Consider the following 24374-nt stretch of genomic DNA (forward strand, 5'->3'; position numbering starts at 1 on the left):
GTAACTAAATTAAAATATTTATAAATTTACTATATGAAAGTAACTTTTATATAAAATTAAAATATACCATTAAGGAGAGTTCAACTTCACCAAAATGCATTGTTTATTGTCAACGACAACCTTTGATGGTAATTATAATTAAAGTTTAACCTAAATAATTATTTTGTCACTCACTCTTGACTCCAAACAAACAAAATCTTCTCCCACCCTTCTAGAACTTGTGGGTCGGCAACATTTGTTTTGAATGAGAAATTGATTCCTTCTCATGTAAAGCATATCTTTGGACTCCTCCATGGCATCGGATGGCTCAATTGTTTCTAGCACATACAAGTTTTTATCCGGACACGATTTAAGAAATCTTGAACTCTTATTCTCATATTTTGAGATGTTCATAGTTGATCTTTACCAATTTAACAATTCCATGAAACTCGGGTTCAAATCTTCCTGCAGCGCCTACGAGAGCGGTACTAGTGGACGCAATATATCCCTAATTTCTAACTCTTGAATTATGATATTTTCAAACAGGTCTACCTTATCAATCAGGCGGGGAGAGGTTATCAACGAGACTAATGTACATGGAGAAGTTAGGTGGAAAGCGCCACCTCAATTGTGGGTTAAGATCAATGTGGATGCTTCTTTGGACTTGAATGGCAATTCAGGCATTGGATTTCTAATTAGAAACTCCGATGGTTCTCTCTTAGGTGTTGCAGAGGTGGCGGTGGGAGACGCGTTCTTGCAATCCGTGTAGATGTAATGGAGGGGATCAAAAGAGGTCTACAGTTTCCCATCATCTAATCTGATTGTAAACCTGTTGTAAGTCACTTAAATAATAGGTCCCCTAGTGCTAGAGGATGTTAGGATGTTATCCCCCTTGATATGTTGGTTGTTTTTGAGTTTATTTCTAAAGAAACTAACTCTGTGGCAAACTCTCTAACTCAAGAGGCCCGGTCTATTGAGGGTGAGACTGTTTGACCGTTATCCACTACTTGGCTCCAGGAAGCCTATTCCTGTGAGGCCTTGTGTCCTTCCCTTCAAGAAATGGCTTTCTATCAAAAAAAAAAAATCAAATGATTTGAAAGGCACAAGAAACCCATGGCGGAAGAAATACTCTTCTTTGAAGTTCTTATTGACGGATCTTAGAATAACTTATAATACCTAAATCAAGAAATACTCATCTTGATTTGTCTTACATGCTATCCACAAGAAGTAAATATTCTTCCTTTCTCTAGGAAAGACTTCCAAGAACTGCAAAAATAGCAACAACAATCTATTACAGAGCCAATGAGGGGTTAGTCTTAGCGGTAAAAGACCCGCACTCCCACAAGGAGGTCGTGGGTTCGCACCCACTTTGGCGGCATATATAAGTAAACATTTAATTTCCGCATTAATATAAAAAGCTAACTGAAGATGTAATTGTGGTGCTCAAGCTAGCACAATGAACCTCAGATAATACAACCCCAAAAAAAAAAAAAAAAAAAACTATAACAGATAATACTAATAAAATTACAACAACATCCAAGCTTCACTACTCTATCTCTCGCATTTTTATTCTTATTGCCTTTCCCCCAAACCCAATCAAGCAACACTGTGAATAATAGTTGAAGCTTTGAAAAACCCAACCAGAAAAGAAAGATCTTACATCATGTCAAGTTCAGACTCAAGGAACAAGCTTGAAGGCCTTCATCTTGTCTATCCAAGAAACAAAAGATTTGGTCGAGTTCCTGAAACCCACAAAGCCATGTTCTTTGCTCTTGTTCATGGAGCTCAAAAGCGATTCTTGAGCCCCAAGAATAAAATCTGCGAACCACCATAGTCCTACATCTTCCAACCTTAGTGGGTACTAGATCGTTCTCCTTCACGATGTTATCCCATAGAGTTCCTTTATCCTTCATCAACTCCTTAAAGGAGGGAACCCCCTCTTCGTATTCGGAAGGGCAATCCATCTCGAATTGCTCTGCAAGAACTTTCCAGAGATGCTTCCACTTGAAGACATCGCCGTTGACGCAATTGAAAGCTTCATTCTTCGCATAAGGATCTACTGATGCCCAAATGTGATGCTCCGCGATCAGATCCGCATCGGAAGCCTCAGAGTAATCGTTCCAAGCAGCTCGAGTGCCTGGGAATCTGAGGGGCTTACCCTCGTATTTGCAGATAGTGGCGTAAACGCAGAGAGTTCCGATGATGTTCATCAAACTGAAAGGTGAGAAGCCAAAGATGGTACCAGGGCGAAGAACAGACCAAGTCAAGCTGTCCTTCTTCTCGACTTCCTGCAAGAGAATATCTTCTAATGTATAGTAAAAATTGGGGGGAGGAAGGCGAGGAAGATCGTCATCAAAGGGTGGATCGTGAGGACGAGCCCTGCCTGAGATGAGATCATCGAAGGAACCCAGATAGTGTCTGGTCCCTGTTTGCAAGCAAACGTGTTGGAGATGGGGCGCGTTGGGAATCACAGCTCTGAGAACGTTGTGAAACATGGCGCCATTGATCTCACAGTTTGCAGATTCGCTTCCTTTATCAGCCCAGGTGACATAGAAGATGTGGGTAACATCGGTGAGAGGAGAAAGCTTAGCTAGGGTTTCTTGGGCGTCGGAGATATCGCATTGGATGTATTCGACTGGGTGATCGGCGTTCCAGGAGGGACGAGGACGACGAGCGACACCATAGACCTTCCAAGGACCGCCGGGGGTGTCGGGAAGAGGAAGAATCTCGGCTAAACTGTTGCCCACGATTCCGGTGACTCCGATTACTAGCCCTACGCTCTCTTGCTTCTCCTTTGAATGACCTTCATCTCCATCTAATTTCTTCTGCTCAAACACAAACCCATTTGAAATTCAATCCAATAATCAGTAAAAAGAAGAAGAAGAAGATGATGATGATGATAGTAAATAAAATCAGTCAATCAATAGAACAAATGATCAAAGAAAGCGAAGGAAAAGGTAAGAGGAAATATTATTGCCTTAGCAGCTCCGATTGCTCCTGCCCACCACCAACTCATTTCCGATTTCTTGTGCAGACGAAACTGGAAGAAGACGAAGAGACAAGCAAATACAGAAGCTTACTGTTGCAAAGCTGATCTTCTGGTTTTGGTTTGTTCTCATCAATCAAGCTCTCCATCTCTATTTTATAGAAAGCTTATGGATGTGGATGTAGCCAGGGATGTCTTGGGCTGACGCAAGGTGAGAAGACACCGACGAAAAAATAAAAAAACGTGCGTTATTTTCTTCGTAGTTGGTAAATTTTGAGCGTCACTCATGAGGCTACCTCTCAAATTAATCTGAACCTTATTCAATTTATCAATTAAATCTCGGGAAAAATATATCAATGAAACCTCATATTGTTTTTTTTTTTTAATCCAAACTCCATTCAGAAACAGAGTAGGAACAAAAACACAATGTCTCAGAATTACATAGATCTGAAAATTATGGAGTGGAATTTGTCCAGTCAATCCTCCCGGCTTAGGTGACTAATCTCCTGATAAGGAATGAGCTATGAAGTTACATTCCCTAGAACTAAAAGTAAAACAATAAAAAACAAAAACAGAGGAAGAGATGGATAATATCTTCAATTATATTTTGAAACTCAAAATATAAATAAATGTTAAAATTAATAAATTAAATTTTTCAAAAAAACAAAAATATTTTTGGGTAATTTTCATCTAGACCCCTAGGATTTGGTTGAGGTCACTTTTAGTCCAAAAAAGTTCTTCTTTTCATAATTTTGATAACCAAAATACCCTTATGGTGCAATGGTCAAGATTGTACATGTATGCTAGTTGGATCTAACAGTTTATATAAAAAGACAAATTTTAATTTTAATCTTTTTATTTTATATTCAAGAGTCTTAAGATTTCAAATTTACAAAATTATATCATTGATTGAAACTCAATGAAATCCAATTTCCATTACCCAAGAAAATCCTACAAGAATAACCGTCCAGCCAAAGGAAGATCTATGCAAAATTGTGAAGAAAAACCCATCTGGACGTTGGCTTCATTACGGCCTGCAATCGAAAATTTCACTGGGGGCTCTAATTTTACATCACCTTCTGTAATATGCACATCTACACAACCAATTGTCGTTCAAAAATCAAATTCAAATAATACTCTAAAAAAATGATATTTCGGGCTCAATTGCGAATGCCCTCACAATCATTGTCGTCAAAGATCAAATTCAAATAATACTCTAAAAAAATGAATATCACGGATAGGAAGAAAAAATTGAACCTGTCATTATTATTACTTTCAGTCTGGATACGGTGAAGGAGAGCAGTAGTTTTACCAACAAACATTGGGCCAACAATGACATGTATCTCGCCATAACAAAGCTGAGGCTCCTCAATTTGCAAGCTTGGGCCTTCTACGGAGGTTGGAATCAACAAATTGAAAGAAGAGAAGGGTTTCAGGTGCGAAAAGGTAGGGTTTTGAACAGATGAGGACCTGGCAGAGAGGGTTTAAAGCATCTAAACAGAGAGTGACGATCGTTTTAGTGTTGTGACAAGGGATCGTTGAAAGAGTTGGAGTAAGAAAGAAGAGAGATTTCATTATGCAAAAATATAATTAGCAATTAATGAAAATGGTTGATGTGATTCTTGTAGGTCAAATTTCTCATCATTGCTATAGCAATTGGAGCTGGAAAAGAGATAGAGCTAGATCTTCCACTGGATGATTATTTTTGGAAGTAGGGTTTTCTTGGGTAATGGAAATAGGATTTCATTGACTTTCAGTCAGGACATAATTTTGTAAATTTGAAATCTTAAAATCCTTGAATATAAAATAAAAAAATAAAAATTAAAATTTGTCTTTTTGACATAAAAACGTTAGATCCAAATAACATACATGGTACAATCTTGACCATTGCACCATAAGGGTATTTTGGTCATCAAAATTATAATTTGTCCTTAATTAGTTATTTTTAAAAACCCCTAGAAGCCATATGCAAAAAGGAACTTTTTTCGGACTAAAATGACCTGGACCAAACCTTAGGGGTCCAGATGAAAATTACCCAAAATAATAAAAGTTCCATCTAATATGACTCCCTTTCTTTGTTAATTAGTCTAGTGATATTGATATCGACGGATAACCCAAAGTTTTGTTCCAAAACAAGCAACCATTTTGCTCTTTCTTTCTGATCACAAAGAAAACCAAGAAAATACAGAGAACGGGGGAAGAAGAAGAAGCCAACTATAGTAAAGGCCACCCAGAGAGCAACGGAGGAAGCTAACACTGCGATCGAGCCTGAAATGAATGCTACAACCATTCCAACAAGACCCACAGAAGTGAAATAGAGCAAACGAAAGTAAAACTAACACGACGCTCGATTATTATTATGAAGTGGGTTGCAATTGAGGTGGCAGAGAAACAGAAAGCAAGAGAATTTGACACTACGAATGCTTGGAAAGCTCTCTTCTTTGTCAAGGTCGCTATTCCTTCATGTGGGTCATCAACTCTGAATCCACCAGCCATGTTCAAACCAGCTGCAAAGCTTTGTGACTTTGTCCCTTATGTGCCGTGTGATACATCATTCTTACTTGTTTCTCCAGCCTCAGGAGGATGTTCGTATGTTAATCGCAGAAGCTGAGTTGCTACTTCTTCTACCATGGGATCTTTTGAATCTTCAATTTTTGGTGGTTCTTGGATCTCTGATGGAATAGGCATCTGCAATGCAAAACATAAGGTATATGTGAGAGTGGGTGCAGCTTGATTGTTTGTATGGAGTACTCACCGTTTTTACATTTCAGCAAATCCTTCAAATAAGCCAGCAGGGGAACCATTTAAGTAGGGAGTGTAGAATGCATACCTCATCACTGTGCTCCGGCTAGGATTCAGTCGGAAGCTTGCGAGTCACCTCTTAAGGGAGAGCTATGTTCCCATCAGCTGCAGCACTATTTAGTCTGGGATCCATGATTGAGCTAGCCGATTCGTTTTCTCTGCTTTGGAGGAATTCACTGAGGAGGGAAAGATGAACCAATTAAGAAGAAAAAAGACTTAAAATGCAGGATATATAGAAGTTGCTGGAGTCAAGTCAACGAAGACACAGTAGGCCAGGGTAAGAAAGTTCAGCAGGATTTGCCGGTTCGCCAAGGGATGAAATCTAGCGAATCGGCTATAAAGGATAAGTCTCTGAATTCAAATTTGTTGGGATTTACTAATAATTACTATAATTATATGTCCAAAGGCAAAAATTATAAATTCATTTTTAGGTACAAAATATAAGATTATATATTTTGATAACCACCACATCATTGGAGTAATACATAATTGATACGTGAGATTTCTTGAAAGATGGTTCTCTCTCTCCCTCTCTCCAAGAAACGTAGAAAAGAGAATTGTTCTAGGATCTTTTTCTCATTGATTTGGATCTCAAATCTTATACCATCCATCCACACGGCATTTGGATCTTTTTCTCCTTGCTTTGGATCTCAATCTTATACCATCCATCCACACGGCATTTGGGTTGTGGAATCAAACCGGGAAGCTTTCGTGGAGGAACGAGGACGTGGAATCCAAATTAATTTCCGCTACGTTAATTCTATATTGGGAAAGCGAATCCAGGTAAGGGTATTTCCCCTTCTATTATCGAATTGAGATATATAGAGTTTTACCAACAAAATTCAAATTCAAATCCACCATAACTAACTCTATCATTGATTGATCTCATCTCCAACCAATAAAGAAAAAAAAAAAAAAAAAGAAGAAGCAAAATGGTGATGTTGCTCGGAACGAGGGTGGTGATGTGATGTTTGCATTATCGAGCTTTCATCGTGAGTTGAACATTACTTGGATAGATGGCCATTCATAGGGGCTTAACTATGGCTTTGGAGAACTGGAGCATTCCATGTTGATGGTCCAAGTCAAATCAAATTCGATGGGAGCTATTGATAGACTCCTGGGTCGATGTAGTTTACCTTCATATTTCATAGATCATTGTGTACAACATTAGAGATTTGGCAAGACAGTATTGCCAGTCCAGCTTTCATCATGTGGCAAGAGAATTTGTGCATGTTGACTTCCTAGCAAGATTACAACTCTCTAAAAATTATGTTTTTTTACTTCCAAGTTCCTTAGAAGACCTCACCCAAATTGTCGAGGAGTATGCCAATGGAAGGACCTATTTCAGAATGTTATTCTTCTTCTTGTTAAAATACAAGTTACTTTTTTCTCCCCTAAAAAAAATTAAATCAATGTGAAATTCATTAAACAGATTTTTTTATTTGTGCTTTTAAATATATATATTTACAAGCTAAACTCAAATTGCCAATGAAGGGGTAGTAGGATGGTTAGGAACTTGTGGAAAGGTCTTTGGTTCAGAATGTGTAAGTGTAACATCCCTGTTCTTTATATATAAAAGCACTTTGTACCGAAAAAAAAAAACTCAAACCGACTAGACTAATAATATATAATATATTATTTACCCAATTACACGAAATAAGCAACTCTTTGATGGTACTTATAACTAAAGTTTAACCTAAATAATTCTTTAGTTACTCTTTAACTCCGCGTTTCTGGAACTTTTGTGGGGCAGTAGGATTTGTTTTGAATGAGAAATTTATTAAGTCTCATGTAAAGCATATCTTTGGACTCCTCCATGACATCAGATGAGAATTCATTCTTAAGCTTAAGAAAATTGAACTTTTGGTCTCACATATTTTGAGACGTTGATCGTAGATCTTTACCAATTTAGCAATCCCTTGAAATTCGAGTTCAAATCTTCTTACCGCGCCCACGAGAAAGGTACCAATTTAGCAATTCCTTGAAATTCGGGTTCAAATCTTCTTGCGAGTCAATATGTGACACACGAGAATTAGAACCGATACATTAAGTTATTAAATTTACGCCAATATGTCCGTATAAATTTCTAACTCTTGAATTATGATATCTTCAAACAGGTCTACCTTATCCAATAGTTTGAAATGCATAATGAAATGATTTTCACCTTGGGAGGACACAGAACACTAAAACACCTCTTACTTTAATTGATATTGTATTAAATGGACAATGTGAATTATGGGTTGAAAACGGAAATAGAGAGTCGGTAAATGAAATTCCATATTTCTCTTTTGGTAGAAGGCGAAGAAATATCCAGTTGAATGTTTTCTGGGTAATCATCAATGAACTGAAACACAAGCTCTCCTACTGTCTCCATCTCTAGCTCTAGCTCTTAGCTCTTGAACTCTATCTTTGATTCCCTGCATTATCAATTCATCACTATCAATCTGTTGATCAGTAAAGATGTCATCCAAAATCTAGAGTGCATACAACCTAAGATGATACTCGGGAGATTGAGAGATTAAGCAGCTGACCCGGGACCGTGATTAGACACCCAAAAAAAAACTCTAAAATAACATATAAAACCTAAAAGAATAAATACTCTCTTTGATTTGTCTGCGGTGTGATCCACAAGAAGAAAATATTCTTCCTTTCTTCAGGAAATACTTCCAAGAATCACAACAGTAGCAACAACAATCTATTACAGATAATATTAATAAAATTACAACAACATCCAAGCTACACATTGCACAACTCTCTCAATAAAATTACAAGAACATCCAAGCTACACAACCTCTCTCTCTCCATTACCTAAAATAACAAACTCTCTCTCTCTCTCTCTCTCTCTCTCTCTCATTTTTAGTTCTTATTGCCTTTCCCCCAAACCCAATCAAGCAACACTGTTGAAGGTAGCTGAAGCTTCGAAAAAACCCAACCAGAAAAGAAAGATCTTACATCATGTCAAGTTCGAACTCAAGGAACAAGCTTGAATGCCTTCATCTTGTCTATCCAAGAAACAAAAGATTTGGTGGAGTTCCTGAAACCCACAAAGCCATGTTCTTTGCTCTTGTTCATGGAGCTCAAAAACGATTCTTCAGCCCCAAGGGTAAAATCTGCGAACCACCATAGTCCTACATCTTCCAACTTTGTGGGCACTAGATCGTTCTCCTTCACGATGTTATCCCACACAGGTCCTTTATCCTTCATCAACTCCTTAAAGCAAGGAATCCCCTCTTCGTATTCGGTAGGGCAATCCATCTCGAATTGCTCTGCAAGAACTTTCCAGAGATGCTTCCACTTGAAGACATCGCCGTTGACGCAATTGAAAGCTTCATTCTTCGCATAAGGATCTACTGATGCCCAAATGTGATGCTCGGCGATCAGATCCGCATCAGAAGCCTCAGCGTAATTGTTCCAAGCAGCTCGAGAACCTGGGAATCTAAGGGGCTTACCCTCGTATTTGCAGATAGTGGCGTAGACGCAGAGAGTGCCGATGATGTTCATCAAACTGAAAGGTGAGAAGCCAAAGATGGAACCAGGGCGAAGAACAGACCAAGTCAAGCTGTCCTTCTTCTCGATTTCCTGCAAGAGAATATCTTCTAATGTGTAGTAAAAATTGGGGGTAGGAAGGCGAGGAAGATCGTCATCAAAGGGCGGATCGTGAGGACAAGCCCTGCCTGAGATGAGATCTTCGAAGGAACCCAGATAGTGTTTCGTCCCTGTTTGCAAGCAAACGTGTTGGAGATTGGGCGCGTTGGGAATCACAGCTCTGAGGACGTTGTGAAACATGGCGCCATTGATCTCACAGTTTGCAGATTCGCTTCCTTTATCAGTCCAGGAGACATAGAAGAGGTGGGTAACATCGGTGAGAGGAGAAAGCTTAGCTAGGGTTTCTTGGGCATCGGAGATATCGCATTGGATGTATTCGACTGGGTGATCGGCGTTCCAGGAGGGACGAGGACGACGAGCTACACCATAGACCTTCCAAGGACCGCCGGGGGTGTCGGGAAGAGGAAGAATCTCGGCTAAACTGTTGCCCACGATTCCGGTGACTCCGATTACAAGCCCTACGCTCTCGTGCTTCTCCTTTGAATTACCTTCATCTCCGTCTATTTTCTTCTGCTCAAACACAAACCCATTTGAAATTCAATCCAATAATCAGGAAAAAGTATAAGAAGAAGATGAAGATGATGATGATGATGATAGAAAATAAAATCAGTCAATCAATAGAACAAATGATCAAAGAAAGCTAAGGAAAAGGAAAGGGGAAATATTATTGCCTTAGCAGCTCCGATTGCTCCTGCCCACCACCAACTCATTTCCGATTTCTTGTGCAGACGAAACTGGAAGAAGACGAAGAGACAAGCAAATATAGAAGGAATTGAAGAAGCTTATTATTGCAAAGCCGATCTTCTGGTGTTGGTTTGTTCTCATTAATCAAACTCTCCATTTTTGTGTGATCTTTATTTTATATATATCTTGTGGATGTGGATGTGGCCAGGGATGCCTTGGGCTGACGGAAGGTGAGAAGACACCCAGGAAAAAATCAGAAAAAAAAAAAATCAAAAAACGTGCATTCTTCTTCTGGTAGTTGGGAAATTTTGAACAGTACCTAGAGGTATTTTTAAAATTGGAGCAAATTGCAGTGTTACTTCAAAATGCGACTTTAAAATACTGATATATCATATTTTATGTTTAAAAAATATATTTATTGTTAGAATGATTAGTTATATTATTACAAAGATTATTGTATCCTTTTAAGAAATCTTATTCTCAGATTATTAATTGAATTTTTTTTCTTCTCTATATTGGTAAATGCATTTTTAGAATTAAAAAAATATATATAATAAGTTAATTGTTTCACTAATAAAATTAGAATGCACTAATGTGTGTAGGGCCTATTTGGTTATATGAATAAAGAGATTTGAAGTATCCGAATTCATGAATGCGAGATTTATACCCATTTGGTTGTGAAAATCTCTAAATTCATGAAATCTATAGATTCATCTTTTTACACTAAAAACGTAAATTTGTAGATTTATGGGTATGGGGTGAGATCCGGAGATGAACAATTTCATCCCTACTACAAAATGCTAAACATTTGCATATTCACAAAAATCACATATGAATCCGCATGATTTCATTCCACATATTCGGTTAACCAAACAGTTAATTTTTATAAATTATGACTCTATAGATTTGAAATCTTTAGATATTTGAAATCTTCAGACTCATGTAACCAAATTGACCCTTAATGAATTGAGATGTCTATGTTTTTTAAATATAAAGTGGGGTGTCAGTGCTTTAAAAAGCCTCTATTTTGGAGTGTCAATGCAATTTGCTCTTAAAATTAATTAAACCTAAGTATATCAGTGAAATTTAGTATTGCTAAGAAATCAAAATTAAGTATTAATGTAAGCAAGTTAAATTTATCAAAAAGACAAGAATATTCTTTAACGAAAAACCCTATGCTCAACTCTTTTTCGTTTTCCTCTACCATCTACAACCACTACTCTTATTCCATTCTTGTATCTTCATAATTTTTATTCTCACACGAATATTTTATGTTTTTCTCTCCTTTGTCATCTTCTTTCCTTCGAATGTAGGAGTAACATTCAAAGTAGATAAATAAAATCCTACTTAAATTAGCAGGATTTCAAATGATGAATCCCGTTTGAATGCTTTACATGTAAAAGTTGGATTGAAGTTTTTCTTTTGACCTCTTAAAATGTATCAATTCAAACTTTGATAAATTGTTGTTTTTCGAATTTGAGGTTTATCCAAATCAATTTACATGTACTCTAATTACATTTTTAGAATAACAACTTTTTAGTCGGAGACATTAAGTCATTATCAACTGAGCAATCTTGAATAAATTAAATCATTTAACCTTTAAATTTTAAAAAAAATGTCTTTTACTCAAAAAAACCAAAAATGTTCTGACAATCTATGAGTCTGAATCTATGTCAGGGTTACTCAATTGGTAATACCAACACCTCTTGTTGAAGAGATTATAGATTTGACCATTATTAATGGCCTATGTAATATCCACATCCCCCATATGTAAGAGACACCCTTATACTAAAAATCTATGATTTTGAATCACCCCATGAAGGAGTTTGACCACAAAAATTTACTGAATAAATATTAAAAAAGAATGAAAATGATTTAACCCATAAACTCTATTCCTATAATCAAAATTTGCCGGGGAAAACTCTCAATGTGCTACCAATTTTACTAGGAATAGTGTTGGACCACTTGGATTAATTTTTAGCCTACTGGCCTTGTGTTAGAATAATGATGAATTAATGACTGTTAGACCCAGAGAATTAAGGCTTTCTAGCCAAAAAATAATAATAATAATAAATAAATAAAGAGAAATTAGGGCCAAACCCTAATTCGATGACGCAGCAGCACGTATTTGGAAAACGAACAAGTCATGAGACAACCCAGCAAGGAATGTAATAAAGGCGTGAATATTTTGATCACAAGGTCCCTTCCTTGCCCTTTAATGTTTTGACTATCCATTACCAAATCATAATATATAATTCATGATCTATCCTTTTCATTGAAGATTTTAAAATAATTCGGCAGCAATTGATTGACAAATAGAAGAGAAAGGATTTGCACAACACCGGATCAAAGGAGAAAAAGGCCTTCTAAGTTCTGAGGCATTCTAATATTTTATCTTTTCTTTAGTTTTCTGATAAATGATCATAGAAGATGAGTCTGGATGTTTTATACGTCAACTCATCAAATAGGGGTTTGTAATCTTTCTTGACTTCAGCGTCTTGTATCGAGTATTGTATCGCTCTAACTAATGTATTTTAATATAATTCAATGGAGAGACGTATCGAGATGTATCGTATCGGTTGGGTCAAATATAGATACATATCGGCTAGTATCGTATGGTATCGTGGGATACTTTAAACATTGCCTAAAGGTATGATATTCCACCAAGAATAAGAGAGAAAATAACATGACCTCATAGCAAGAAAATTAACAAAAACATTACTAGTCTTAGGAACAAAATTAAACAAAACCACGTTAAAGTCTATAACAAGGTTAAAAATTTTAGAAACTAAACTAAGACTAGATCAATCAAAAGAAGAGCTAAAACCATAGAGAGTTAAAACGATTGGAGAGTTCATTTGTATGTGAGATACTCCTAAAGAAAGTGCAAGAAGTAGGCCATCTCTCACATCAAGAAGTTCCAAAACCATGGTTGCATTGTGCACACCCCCCCCGGATTTTTTGAAATGAAATATCCTGTTTTCCTTATTCTCTATTTTTAAATGTGAAATACCACTATGCCCCTCCAAAATTTAAGATAAAGATGATGGGTACAAATGTCATTCATAATCTCATCAATGGTTATCATTCAATCCCAGTTTTAAGGAATAAAAGTTAAATTCTAATTAAAACTAACTCACGATCCAGAATTTCTCCTATATATTCTCTCCTATTTTCATTTCTATTTATTCTCTCATGATTTCCTCTTATTCCTATTTTTCTCTTTTTTTCATCACACGCTCACAAATATGAAGTAGTAGCAAACTTGATTTTCCTAAATCTCTCCACATCGGATTCACTTTCTCTTCTCAAATTATTTTTCTCTCTCTCACTCACGAATTTTTTATTAATTTACCTAATTTTTAATGTTGACTCTACATTAAAATATAATAATATATTCTAAGATGGGACCTCCAGTGGGTCCCACATTGGCCCACATACATTCGGCCCCCTTCCATGTTCAATCCTGGCTCCGCCCCTGATTGTGCAGCAATAGAAGTTCTATTAGTGTCTCAGAGAATACAACTCCTTCCTCCCTTTCTAGTGTTGCTCTCGCATGAACTATCTACAAAAAGTTGAAAACATATAACATCTTTCAAGTGATTTGCAACAATGAACTGCTAATGAAGATTTGGGACCTGAGGAATGTTCAAGAAGTTTTGGATATCTGCTAATAAAGAGGAAAAGTGATTCATAGTAATATAGTATAGTGTATGAAAGCATCAATACCACGAAAAATAATTGTATTGTTAGTATTCCAAATGCACCAAATTAATGCATTATAGATTTGGTTAATTCTATCCATATCCCCACAACCCTTAAATTTTGATTGGATAAATTCCTTCCATTCATGAAAATGTTTGCCTTTGAAATCATTCATATTAATGCGAGAGTGGAAAAAATTTCCAACAAAGTCTTATATGGAAACAAAAGAAAAGAGTATGACCAACATTCTCAAGACAATGACCATTCTCATAAAATTAAATTCTAACAAGTTAAAGACTCACCAATCTATAAGAAAAGTGAAAACCAAAAGAAAGGAATCTAATTGGAACACAATAATCCTCCAAACAAGCGGTGCACAATATTCTAATATAAGACAATTTTAAGAGAGTTAGATACTCTTATCATCTTTTTATTTTTTTTTTTATTTTTTACGAAGCTAAAAAAACTTCATTCATAAACTTGAAAGGAAATACAGACACATCAAAAGAAACACAAAAATACGAAAGCTAAATGCATGAAAACACAAGGTTCAATCTGAACTAAGGAATGAAAATTGACAAAATGTCATCACAAGGCTCGACCCATTCCTTAGCTAGGATGACCTTGTGAGCTTGGCTAAGGAATGGGTCGACGCATCCAATCTTCATCATCTTGCAAACCAAGGGCTCTGAATCATTAAATCTCAATAAACTTTGTTTAGCCCTCCAATGGCAAAAAGTTCACTTTCCAGTGAGATTCTTTCTATCCTCCTGAAAAACGAAGAAGCAATACCATTAGGATCAAACACAAAAGGTAAAAAAAAAATTAATAATAATAATAAATAAATAAAATACAGAGCCAAGGGTGGGTTCAAGTTACAGGAATGAGCTTCAGAGCCTTCATCTTGTCGATCCATGAAATGAAGGATTTGGTGGTATTCCTGAAACCCAAGAAACCATGCTCTTTGCTCTTGTTCATGCTCGTCAACAGAGATTGAGACCCACCAAGAACCTTATCTGCAAACCACCAAGCCCCTACTTGATCCAATTTCGTAGGCAAAAGCCCTTTCTCCCTGACGATTTCATCCCACACAGGTCCCTTATCCTTCATCATCTCCTTGAAGCTAGGAACACCCTCTTCATACTCTTCAGGGCATTCCATCCCAAACTGCTCTGCCAAAACTTTCCACAGATGCTTCCACTTAAACACATCTCCATTAACACAATTGAAAGCTTCGTTCTCCGCTTGAGGATCCACAGAAGCCCATATGTGCTGATCAGCTATCAGATCTGCGTCGGAAGCATCTGTGTAACCGTACCAAACTGCTCTGCTTCCTGGAAACCTCAGAGGCATGCCATCATGCTTACATATAGCAGCGTAGACGCAGATAGCCCCAATTATGTTCATCAAAGCAGAAGGTGAGAAACCGAAGATTGTAGTAGGACGAAGCACAGTCCAGGTCAAGTCGTTCTTCTGTTTAACCTCCTCTGCAAGGATGTCTTCAAGGGTATAGTAGAAATTACGGGTCTGCAAGCGTGGGAGACCCTCGTGAAATGGAGGATCATGAGGTCGAGCAACGCCTGTAACGAAATCCTCGAAGGAACCCATGTAATGCTTTGTTCCTGTTTGAAGGCAGATGTGACGGAGATTTGAGGAATTGGGTATCACAGCACGGAGAACGTTTCTGAGCATAGCGCCATTGGCTTCGCAGTTTGCAGATTCAGAGCCTCGATCTGCCCAGGTAACATAAAAGATGTGGGTTATGTCGGTGAGAGGGGAAAGCTTGGTTTTGGCGTCAGCTTCGTCGGAGATATCGCACTGGATGTGGTGAACTGGGTTGTCGGCGTTCCAGGAGGGGCGGTTCCGGCGAGCGACGCCGTAGACCTTCCAAGGACCACCTGGGGTGTCGGAGAGAGGGAGGACCTCGGCGAGGCTGTTGCCGACGATTCCGGTGACGCCGATGACCAAACCTACGCTTTCGTACTCGTCTTTTGGGGTATGATTCTCATCTGTCTTCTGTTCGAATAACGAAATTGATCCAGATTAGCAAGCACACACACAAACAAACATGTTTGCTCAACGAATGAAATCAAAGAGGAACAGAACTTAAAAATAATTACCAAGACGACAAGAAGAGAAAACTAACTTACCGTGGCAGACCCAATTGATCTTGTCCACCACCAACTCATGTCTCACTATCAGAGATTAAAAAAGTTTAGATACGAAAAAAGATGGAGTTCGATCTGCAGCTCTTCTTCTTCTCCTGTTCTTTGAATTGTTCACTTCTCCTTGCTTCTACTCTGGGTATTCCCCTTATACGTTTATTGGGGTTTTGTAGAGCATTTATAGTTGCAAGTAGAGCATTTATGGAAAAAGAGAAGTGGATATGGTTCTCTGGTATTCTAGAGTGGCAAAATCAGACAGACACACAAGCAGATTCAAAGAGGATGAGAAAGATGGTCTACGACGGCAACTTCAACAAAAACAGAAACTCTAAGAAACAAGAATTGTGTGGAAGGCAACGTCAGAGTTCAGACTCGGCCCTCTCTCTCTCTAGTCAATGGGATAAAATACTGATAGAGGGCATCACACTGTGCTCAAATCTTCTTCAATTATAGGATTGTTACAGGTGACAATAAATCTAACAGTGACAATTAAAACTTATATTAGGAAAAAAGGGAAATAATCTATCCTTATCTACAATTTCTTCCTATTCTCTCCTCATTTGTCAAACCTTGAGGGAAAATTTTCCGACATTGCTCTCTTTCCTTTAAATGAGTTCTGCATTACCAAAAGAAAAAAAGAATAGACTTAATGTGTTAGGTAGAGAATGAAGGAACTGAACTACCAAGAGAAGCAGTGATTGTTTTATTTTCCTTTTCTGGTTAAAACTTAAAACAGGACGGTCTTGCTAGAAATCATTTGGACCATACAGAAAAGTGTTGTTAGGAATAACGAAAGCTGCCCCTCATTGCCCTGTTACGAATACTTCTGGGGATGGCTCCTTTAGTGCGGTCGGTACAGGAGAATACAGGAACCCAGGAGTTCCCAGTTGATGCCATTGCTTGCATCCCCACTGTCTTTTGTCGCCGTGCTCATAAAGAGGATGAGCTAGAGAGAGAAGATGTGAACTGACAAGACATCAAATAATTGAAAAAGAGGATGAGCTAGAGAGAGAAGATGTGAACTGACAAGACATCAAATACTTCGATTATATTGCCCTCCATCGACCTCTATTTGGCTGAGACAAATGAGTGTGCTGTCGAAGTTTGAAATGAAAACTTGCGATTGAGACAAAATCTCCATTACAAATTCGGTAATTAAATTTCATCTAAAAATATCACTTGTACGAGAGACAAGGTGAATTGAATGGTCAAGATTTTGTCTTGATTACAAGTTTTGATCTGAATCGTAAGCTGCATTGTATTGTGCCGAAGCTATTTTACTATCTTTACAGGTACACTGCATGTTGTCTTTCTTTTCCCCATCCCATACTCCTATGACTACCTTTTCTCTCGATTACAAACCATTGTCTGTTTTTTTATGTGTGTAATCAAATCATTTATTCAAATGACATAGTCGAAAAAATGAAGCTACAAAGTTAAATGATGAGTTGTAGGGGTATCAATAAAGATTTCAGTAAATCCTTGATCTAAAGACCAAGAGACTGGTACATGTCTTTGATCCCTTCAAGAGATTTCAAACAAGTAGAAACATATAATGACAGTATGGCACGATAAAGGTTAAAAAAAAATGCATAATAAGTAATTGATGTAAGTGATGAACAAAATGTAAAAGAAGAAGAGGAAAGAGAGAAGATCAAAGATGTAGAAGTAAAAGGAGAGAGAGAAACAGTGAAAAAAACTATGAGTCTTGTGGGATAATGTGAGATAAAAGAGAAGAAAAAGTAGGGGAGAAGAAATGGGGGAACCCAACAAGCACTCACTACCACTGAATCCCACAAAAAAAATGATCCATTATTCTTCTCCTGTAAATCCCAACACTTAGTGTTTGGCTTCAGTGTTGTGAATGGTGATGATCAATTATGGGGGTAGAAATTGACCCGTTGTGGTCTTCTTCTTCTTTTTTCCACTTTTTGAATTACACCGACTAACCCAAAAAAAAAAAAGAGAAAAAACAAAACCGACACACTAGAATTGATCCTCACCCTTTGCAGTTCAGTGTTGCACATTAATTGCACAGCAGTGAAGCACAACTCCAACACTGCACATTACCAACCCTACAGGAAGTAGAAATGAAATTAACCATTGCTTCTCTAGCTACGACCCTACAGGAAGTAGAAATGAAATTAACCATTGCTTCTCTAGCTACGTCTTCCTCCACGGCCACCTTTTCCCAATCCTTCCCTACTCGAAGCTCCACCTCAGCCCAACCCTCCCAACATCGGGTTCCTGAACTTTATCTACTTAGCATTTCCTTAACTTTGCCCTTTATAGGATTCCACCAATTATTTGAAAGACTATATGACCATATTTAGTAGTCAAATCTTCCAGAGCAAAATACATTATCTGTTCAATTACAATATATATCCACAAAAACTCATCTTCAACTCAATCAGCTCAGCAGAACACTACATTATTAAGCACAACTCGAAGATTACCTACTGCCATTGCAAAAAGACAGATAGATGATTTCCTCCTCCCAGATCAACATTTTTAGCAAAAGCATGTTCAGTAATAACAAAGCGAATGTTGCATTTCACAAGTTTGTTTCCTAAATGAGGAAATCAATCCTTGCGTAGATTAACAATGCTCAATTTTTTTAACTTAACGAAGACCCAGGAAGTTGCATGAAGAAACTCAGCAAATGTGCTTGATGTATTCCACACAAACTTCCCTTCCATAGTATGTCAACACAAGAGGACTAGGGAAGGAGATATCACTGAAGCACTTTTGTTTGGTTTACACACGAAAATAGATCAAGCCCGACTTTCGAATATCCAACTCTCTGAGATATATATGGTGCAATGAGGAAGACGTGTTTGCTCTACTTTTGCCTCCGAAACACAAAATCTGTCCATTAGTATATGTCTCCCTTTTGGTACAATTAACTGCTTGTATTAAAGATATTAAGGTCAACATGTTTAGATCACCCACACTCCAACAATAGTTCACCTATCTAGCATCTAACTCCACCATAGAATATAAGAAGGAACTGAATGTATTGGACACTATTTTTTTTTTTTTTTTGGGGGTAAAATGCGACTACTAAGCTATGTATCTGCTACTATTAAGTAATATAGATATTCTCTTTGTCATCACAAACGAAAAAAAGAATACCCTTGATAGCTATAAAACACCCTTTAAACCAATAATAATTATAATAATTACTTGATAATTTTTGTTTTAAGTGTTTTTCATGCCTCCCATTTAAGTTGAGCCTAAGTTTTCGACTTCCCACTTAAGTGAGAAATATATCAAATTGAATTTTTGCAAAATATTAAGTTAACCACACCACAGTTACATTTCAGTTAACTTTGAAACTAAAATGATCACTAACCCAAAAATAAAAATAAAAAACTAAAATAAGTTTATGGGGTAAAGGAAAATATAAGTTTGTAATTTTATCAAATCAAACTTTACTTAATTTATAAAAATTTATAAGAAAACTCTCTAGTTCACTCCATTCACCTGGAGCTGGTGAGATTGATGTATGCTAATCCAAATTCCAAATCAGAGAGAAAGGGAAGAGATTTGAATTTATTGCCTGCGGTAAAGTTGTTTTGGATGAGAATGAGAATGCTTTTCAGTCGTTCTTCTTCTTTTGCTCCTACACTTTTGCAGAAGCTTGAGCGACTAACAACGTGGAGATTTTTGTGAAAACCCTAACTAGGAAAACTATCACTTTCGTAGTTTAGAGTAGCGATGCAATTGATAATGTTAGGGCGAAATTCAGGTCTATTTCTTTACGATGTTGCCATAGGGCTTCGCTGAGTTCCTTCTGTCCGTGGTGTTTTTAGCTGTAGATCTGAAAGCTAGTTTTAGTTATGTAATGCTTGTTTCGCTTTTAGATAACAATTTATTTTCTTTTTTTTGCCATTCTCTAGTATGGTTTAAAGTATTCCACGATACCATACGATATTAGCCGATATGTATCTATATTTGACACAACCGACATGATACATCTCGATACGTCTCTCTATTAAATTATACTAAAATACATTTTTCAAAATGATACAATACTTGATATGAAACGATATGTCTCTTAAAATCACATGACCGATACGATACTCGATACCAATACTTTAAACCTTGTTCTCTAGTTTCTTGGTTCAGAATGAAAAGATCAAACTTTAGGGATTACGATGGGATGATTCAGCCATTAATAAGAAATTTAAACACCCTTCCTCATTAGGACATCAACCCCAAAACCACAAATAAGATGCAAGCACTTCAAGAAATCCATATCATACTGATCATAAAAAACTGCAAATCTTCCATCGGGTCTTCTGTCCCATTCAGCCTTTTACCGTCTCAAACCCAATTGCGTTCCCTCTATAGATCCCTGACATTACAACGTTGAAAATCGTCACCTTCTCTAGAAGGTGGTGGATGCTTTGTTTTTTTTTTTTTTGGGGGGAGGGCTTAGCTTTTTCGAGGACACACAGAGAGCGGAGTTTTTGGCATGGATGGTAAGGGTGTCAATTGCGTGTTGAAACCGTTTAACCATACCGAATCGCGCCGTCTAAAACTGCACCGTACCGTACCGTTCAAAATTCGGTACGGTATGTACCGAAACCGAATTTCTTCTGTACGGTTCTGGTTTTAAGTACTCATACCGTTGGTAAATACCGAAACCGTACCAAATTGGTACCATACCAAATTAATATATATATAAATTATAATTTTACAATTAAAACGCTTAACCTTTTCCCTATCCCTAATTCCCTATTTCATTTTTCATTTCATCATTCACTTTTCTTCTTAGATTTACTTGTTTTGTCTCTAATAATTAGTTTTATTTGCTTTATCTATATTAATTTCAAATTATATCGATTGGTTGATCACAATTTCATTAGGATCTTAATGAACTAATAACAAAAGTGGCATAAGTTCATTCGTACAAAAATTGTACTGCACTAGATACCGTGTTTAAACCGTTTTCCCGTACCGATTTAATACAAAAACCCGTGCGGAACTTTTTTTTTAAATCTTGAACGTGGGTTGGATAAGGTTTGATGGGGGGGGGGTGGTTTTAAAATAATAGGGGGGGGGGCGGCGCCGGGGCGGAGGGGGGGGGGCGGGGGGGGGGGGGGGGGGGGGGAAAAATAAAAGAAAAGAAGGGAAAAGGGAAAAAAAAAAAATATTTTTTTTTCTTTTGTAAAATGGTTATTTTAAATTGAAAAAAAAAGAGGGGGAAAGAAAAAGAAAAAAAAAAAAAGGGGGGGGGTGGGTGGGGGGGGTGGGGTTGTGGTGTTGGTGGTGTTGTGGCGGGGGGGTGGGGGGGGGGGGGGGGGGGGGACATCACGTACATTCCACTAGGGCACGTGACAGCTCCTCTTCATTAACACCTCTTTATAATCATTAAAACAAAATGCTAGACAAAACATTCTCAAAAACAAACAACCTGGTTGACAATTTGCCTCATAAACATATATATGTACACAGTCTAAAGTCCGGTTATATTTACATTTGACCTTTCAACAGTGTCTAGATCAATACATGCAGTCTCAAAGAAATATATACATTCACTGTCCAGTTATACAAACATCAAACGTAACGAAATGAATGAGATTACATCTACAACTTTAAAGGCATTGACAGATGGCAACACCTTGCCTTTATCATGAATCTGAGTACCTGTCAACATTTACAATAATGAGCTTTGCGGCCCAGTAAGCAATAAAGACAACCATGTAAGTAAGTCAGGCAATTTATCATGTATCAATCATCACATCACTGTCATCAAAATCATATAACATCATACATTCCAAACTTTCCTTTTCTTTTTCCTTTTCCTGTTCATTTTTCTTTTTCTTTTCTTTTTCCTTTTTCCTTTTTCCTTTTCCCTTTTCTTTTACTTGCATTTCAGTTATCTGACATTATAGTCTTGAGCCTAGGCAAATCCAGAGGATGCACATATCTCTTCACCACCGAAGTGGCTTCTATCTCTTCACCACCGAAGTGGCTTCGTCTCTTCACCACCGAAGTGGCTTCAGTCTCTTCACCACCGAAGTGGCTTCGTCTCTTCACCACCGAAGTGGCTTCGTCTCTTCACCACCGAAGTGGCTTCAGTCTCTTCACCACCGAAGTGGCTTCTGTCTCTTCACCACCGAAGTGGCTTCTAGGCACAAGGCCTTGTACACCTCGTGGATTGCCATCAGCATAGACTCAATCTTTTCACTTTTCAGTCTTGCTTCATGCCTTCCCATTTGGGTACATAAGTACCAGGACTTACAGAAGCCATTACATTTTATTCCTTTTTCTTTTACTCTTTTCATCTTCAATTCCAGTATTGCATTACCATGCTCTGCCCATTTCAATATACATTTTTCATTTCAATCATCATTTAGCATCATATGAGTAAAGCTGGACACAACTCCATACAATTCAATCATTTAAACATTAGAGCATGATATCATTCAATCTCATCTGAACATCATTCAATCTCATGACATTTCCATCATTTACATATGAAAACATGATAATTTACATTTAACATGCATAAACATCCTTGCAAATTCATGATTAAAAGTTCAAGACACACTATCCACATTCCATTTCAACCAATTCAATCTAATCATTGAATCTGTCATCCAATTCCATGCATTTTGTTCAATACACAAATTGCATCATCCATGAATTGCATCAATGAATACATAAATAGCTTTTATGTTATCATGTGCATGCTACATATCTATTAAAGGAAAACACCCACTTATCATACATAGGTTGGTCAATATTACTTACCTGTTCCGTGCGTGTCCTGACCTTGGTTCCATCATAATTCGCTCTCCTTGCATCTCGATCGATCAACGAAAATTACGAAAACGCAGGGGCCAACAGGGAATTTTCCCCCTTTTTATATTATTTTCTTTCTCTCTCTCTCCTCCTTTCTCTCTCCTCCCCACGGTTTTCTTCTCTCTCCTTTCTTGTCTTCCTCTTCTGTCTCCACTCCCTCTCTCTCTCCTCTTCTCCCCACTCCTCTCTCCTCTTCCTTTAATGGCTTCCCTCCACTTTCTCTATTTCTCTCATTTCTCTCCTCTCTCCTCTGCTTCCACTCCTTCTCTCTCCTCTTCTCCACGTTCTCCTCTAAGGCCTTTAATGGCTGCCCTTTATCTCTATTTCCCTCTATGCTTCACTTCACTTCCACTTCTTCTCTCTCCTCTAGCTCACTTTTCTTTCTCTCCTCTTGCACGTTCTGTCTCTTCTCTTCTCTTCTTAATATTCTTTAATGGCTTCTTTCTTCTTCAATTTCTTAAACACTCCACTTATTTTCTCTCTCCTTAACTCTTCTTCTCTGTTCTCTCAACTCAACTCACCCCACGGACAAGTAACAACTCCCATTAATCTTCCAACTCTACCCTCTTTCTCATTTAATGGCCTTATTATTCATTCTTCATTCTTTCTCTCTCCTTCCTGTATACATTCTGCAACTGCAACTGCAAGTACTTCCCTTTCTCTTTCCTTGCTCTTTCCTCCTCTACTTCCTCTCTCTTCTCTACGTTATTCCCTCTGATTTTCTTGCCTTCACTTCCCTTCCACGTACAGGTAAAATTCTTTCTCCTCTTCTGTAACTTCTTTATTCTTCACTCCACTCTTCTCTCTCAACTAACCTTCCTCTGTTTCCACGCATACTGCCTCTCCTTTTCTGCATCTGATTTCTCAATCTTATCCTAAATGCCACCTCCTCCTCTAATCTCTCTTAAGTCGGTCCTCTTAAGTCGGTTAATATATATGATATATAATATATATAATATATATATATATATATATATATAATTATACATATAATATATATTTAATTATAGGACTAATGGGCTTTGTTATGGGCTTGTGGGCCCGCTGTAATATCTTATGCAGGGCCCACTCTGAGGTGCTAATATCAGTAGCTCTAAGTTCCGAAAATCATGCCGATCATTTCCTCGTTTTCAGTTAAGTCTAATTCCATTGTTGTGGGACCCACAAACGATGTCTGACCTCGATCACAATGACACGTTCGCCCACAATAATAAAATAATACTAGAAAAAGATGCGGGGCATTACATCCTCCCCTCCTTACAATAAATTTCGTCCTCGAAATTTGCATACATGATCCATCGAATAACTGGGGACATCGAGTATTTATATCAGATTCAATCTCCCATGAGGCTTTTTGACCTGAGTGACTGATCCACCGTACTTTCATTAATGGTATCGCCCTGTTTCTCAATTCCTTTTCCTTCCGTTTGAGTATCTCAACTGGTTCCTCTTCATAGGGAAGATCTTCTTTCCGTTCCAACGGTTCGTATCGTAGCACATGAGCAGGAACTGCTACATACTTCTTCAGCATAGAAACATGAAACACATCATATATGTTGGACCCATCTGTCTGAGGATGAAGAGCTGTGTAGAAGTTTAATCATGATCTGGAATTACGATCCAACACAATA

At 37.5% G+C, this 24374-nt stretch overlaps 2 protein-coding genes and 1 pseudogene across 4 annotated transcripts; all 3 read right to left on the reverse strand.

Moving 5' to 3' along the window:
• Positions 1-1465: 1465 nt before the first annotated feature.
• LOC149014648 ((S)-8-oxocitronellyl enol synthase ISY1-like) lies at positions 1466-3120 on the reverse strand (annotated as a pseudogene). Its single transcript, XR_016173441.1, has 2 exons — positions 2957-3120; positions 1466-2804 (listed from the first exon to the last, which is right to left on the reverse strand). The product of XR_016173441.1 is annotated as a (S)-8-oxocitronellyl enol synthase ISY1-like (transcript).
• A 5227-nt stretch (positions 3121-8347) lies between these two features.
• Positions 8348-10218, reverse strand: LOC149014649 ((S)-8-oxocitronellyl enol synthase ISY1-like). The gene is made up of 2 exons (XM_089156884.1): positions 10045-10218; positions 8348-9883 (listed from the first exon to the last, which is right to left on the reverse strand). Exons 1-2 carry the CDS (start codon positions 10081-10083, stop codon positions 8738-8740), a joined length of 1185 nt encoding a protein of 394 aa, XP_089013010.1. The 5' UTR covers positions 10084-10218; the 3' UTR covers positions 8348-8737.
• A 3994-nt stretch (positions 10219-14212) lies between these two features.
• LOC149014650 ((S)-8-oxocitronellyl enol synthase ISY1-like) lies at positions 14213-16606 on the reverse strand. Of its 2 annotated transcripts, none has more exons than XM_089156951.1 (3): positions 15913-16606; positions 14642-15775; positions 14213-14532 (listed from the first exon to the last, which is right to left on the reverse strand). In XM_089156951.1, exons 1-3 carry the CDS (start codon positions 15949-15951, stop codon positions 14503-14505), a joined length of 1203 nt encoding a protein of 400 aa, XP_089013077.1. In that variant the 5' UTR covers positions 15952-16606; the 3' UTR covers positions 14213-14502. The 2 variants fall into 2 exon arrangements, with proteins under 2 accessions (XP_089013077.1, XP_089013076.1); XM_089156950.1 differs by having other exon boundaries at positions 14215-14532; positions 14642-15778; positions 15913-16604.
• Between the last annotated feature and the right edge of the window lie 7768 nt (positions 16607-24374).

Source organism: Hakea prostrata, chromosome 5 (genome assembly GCF_041222555.1).
Source record: "Hakea prostrata isolate BN-2017 chromosome 5, UWA_Hpros_2, whole genome shotgun sequence".
Lineage (NCBI taxonomy): Eukaryota > Viridiplantae > Streptophyta > Magnoliopsida > Proteales > Proteaceae > Hakea > Hakea prostrata.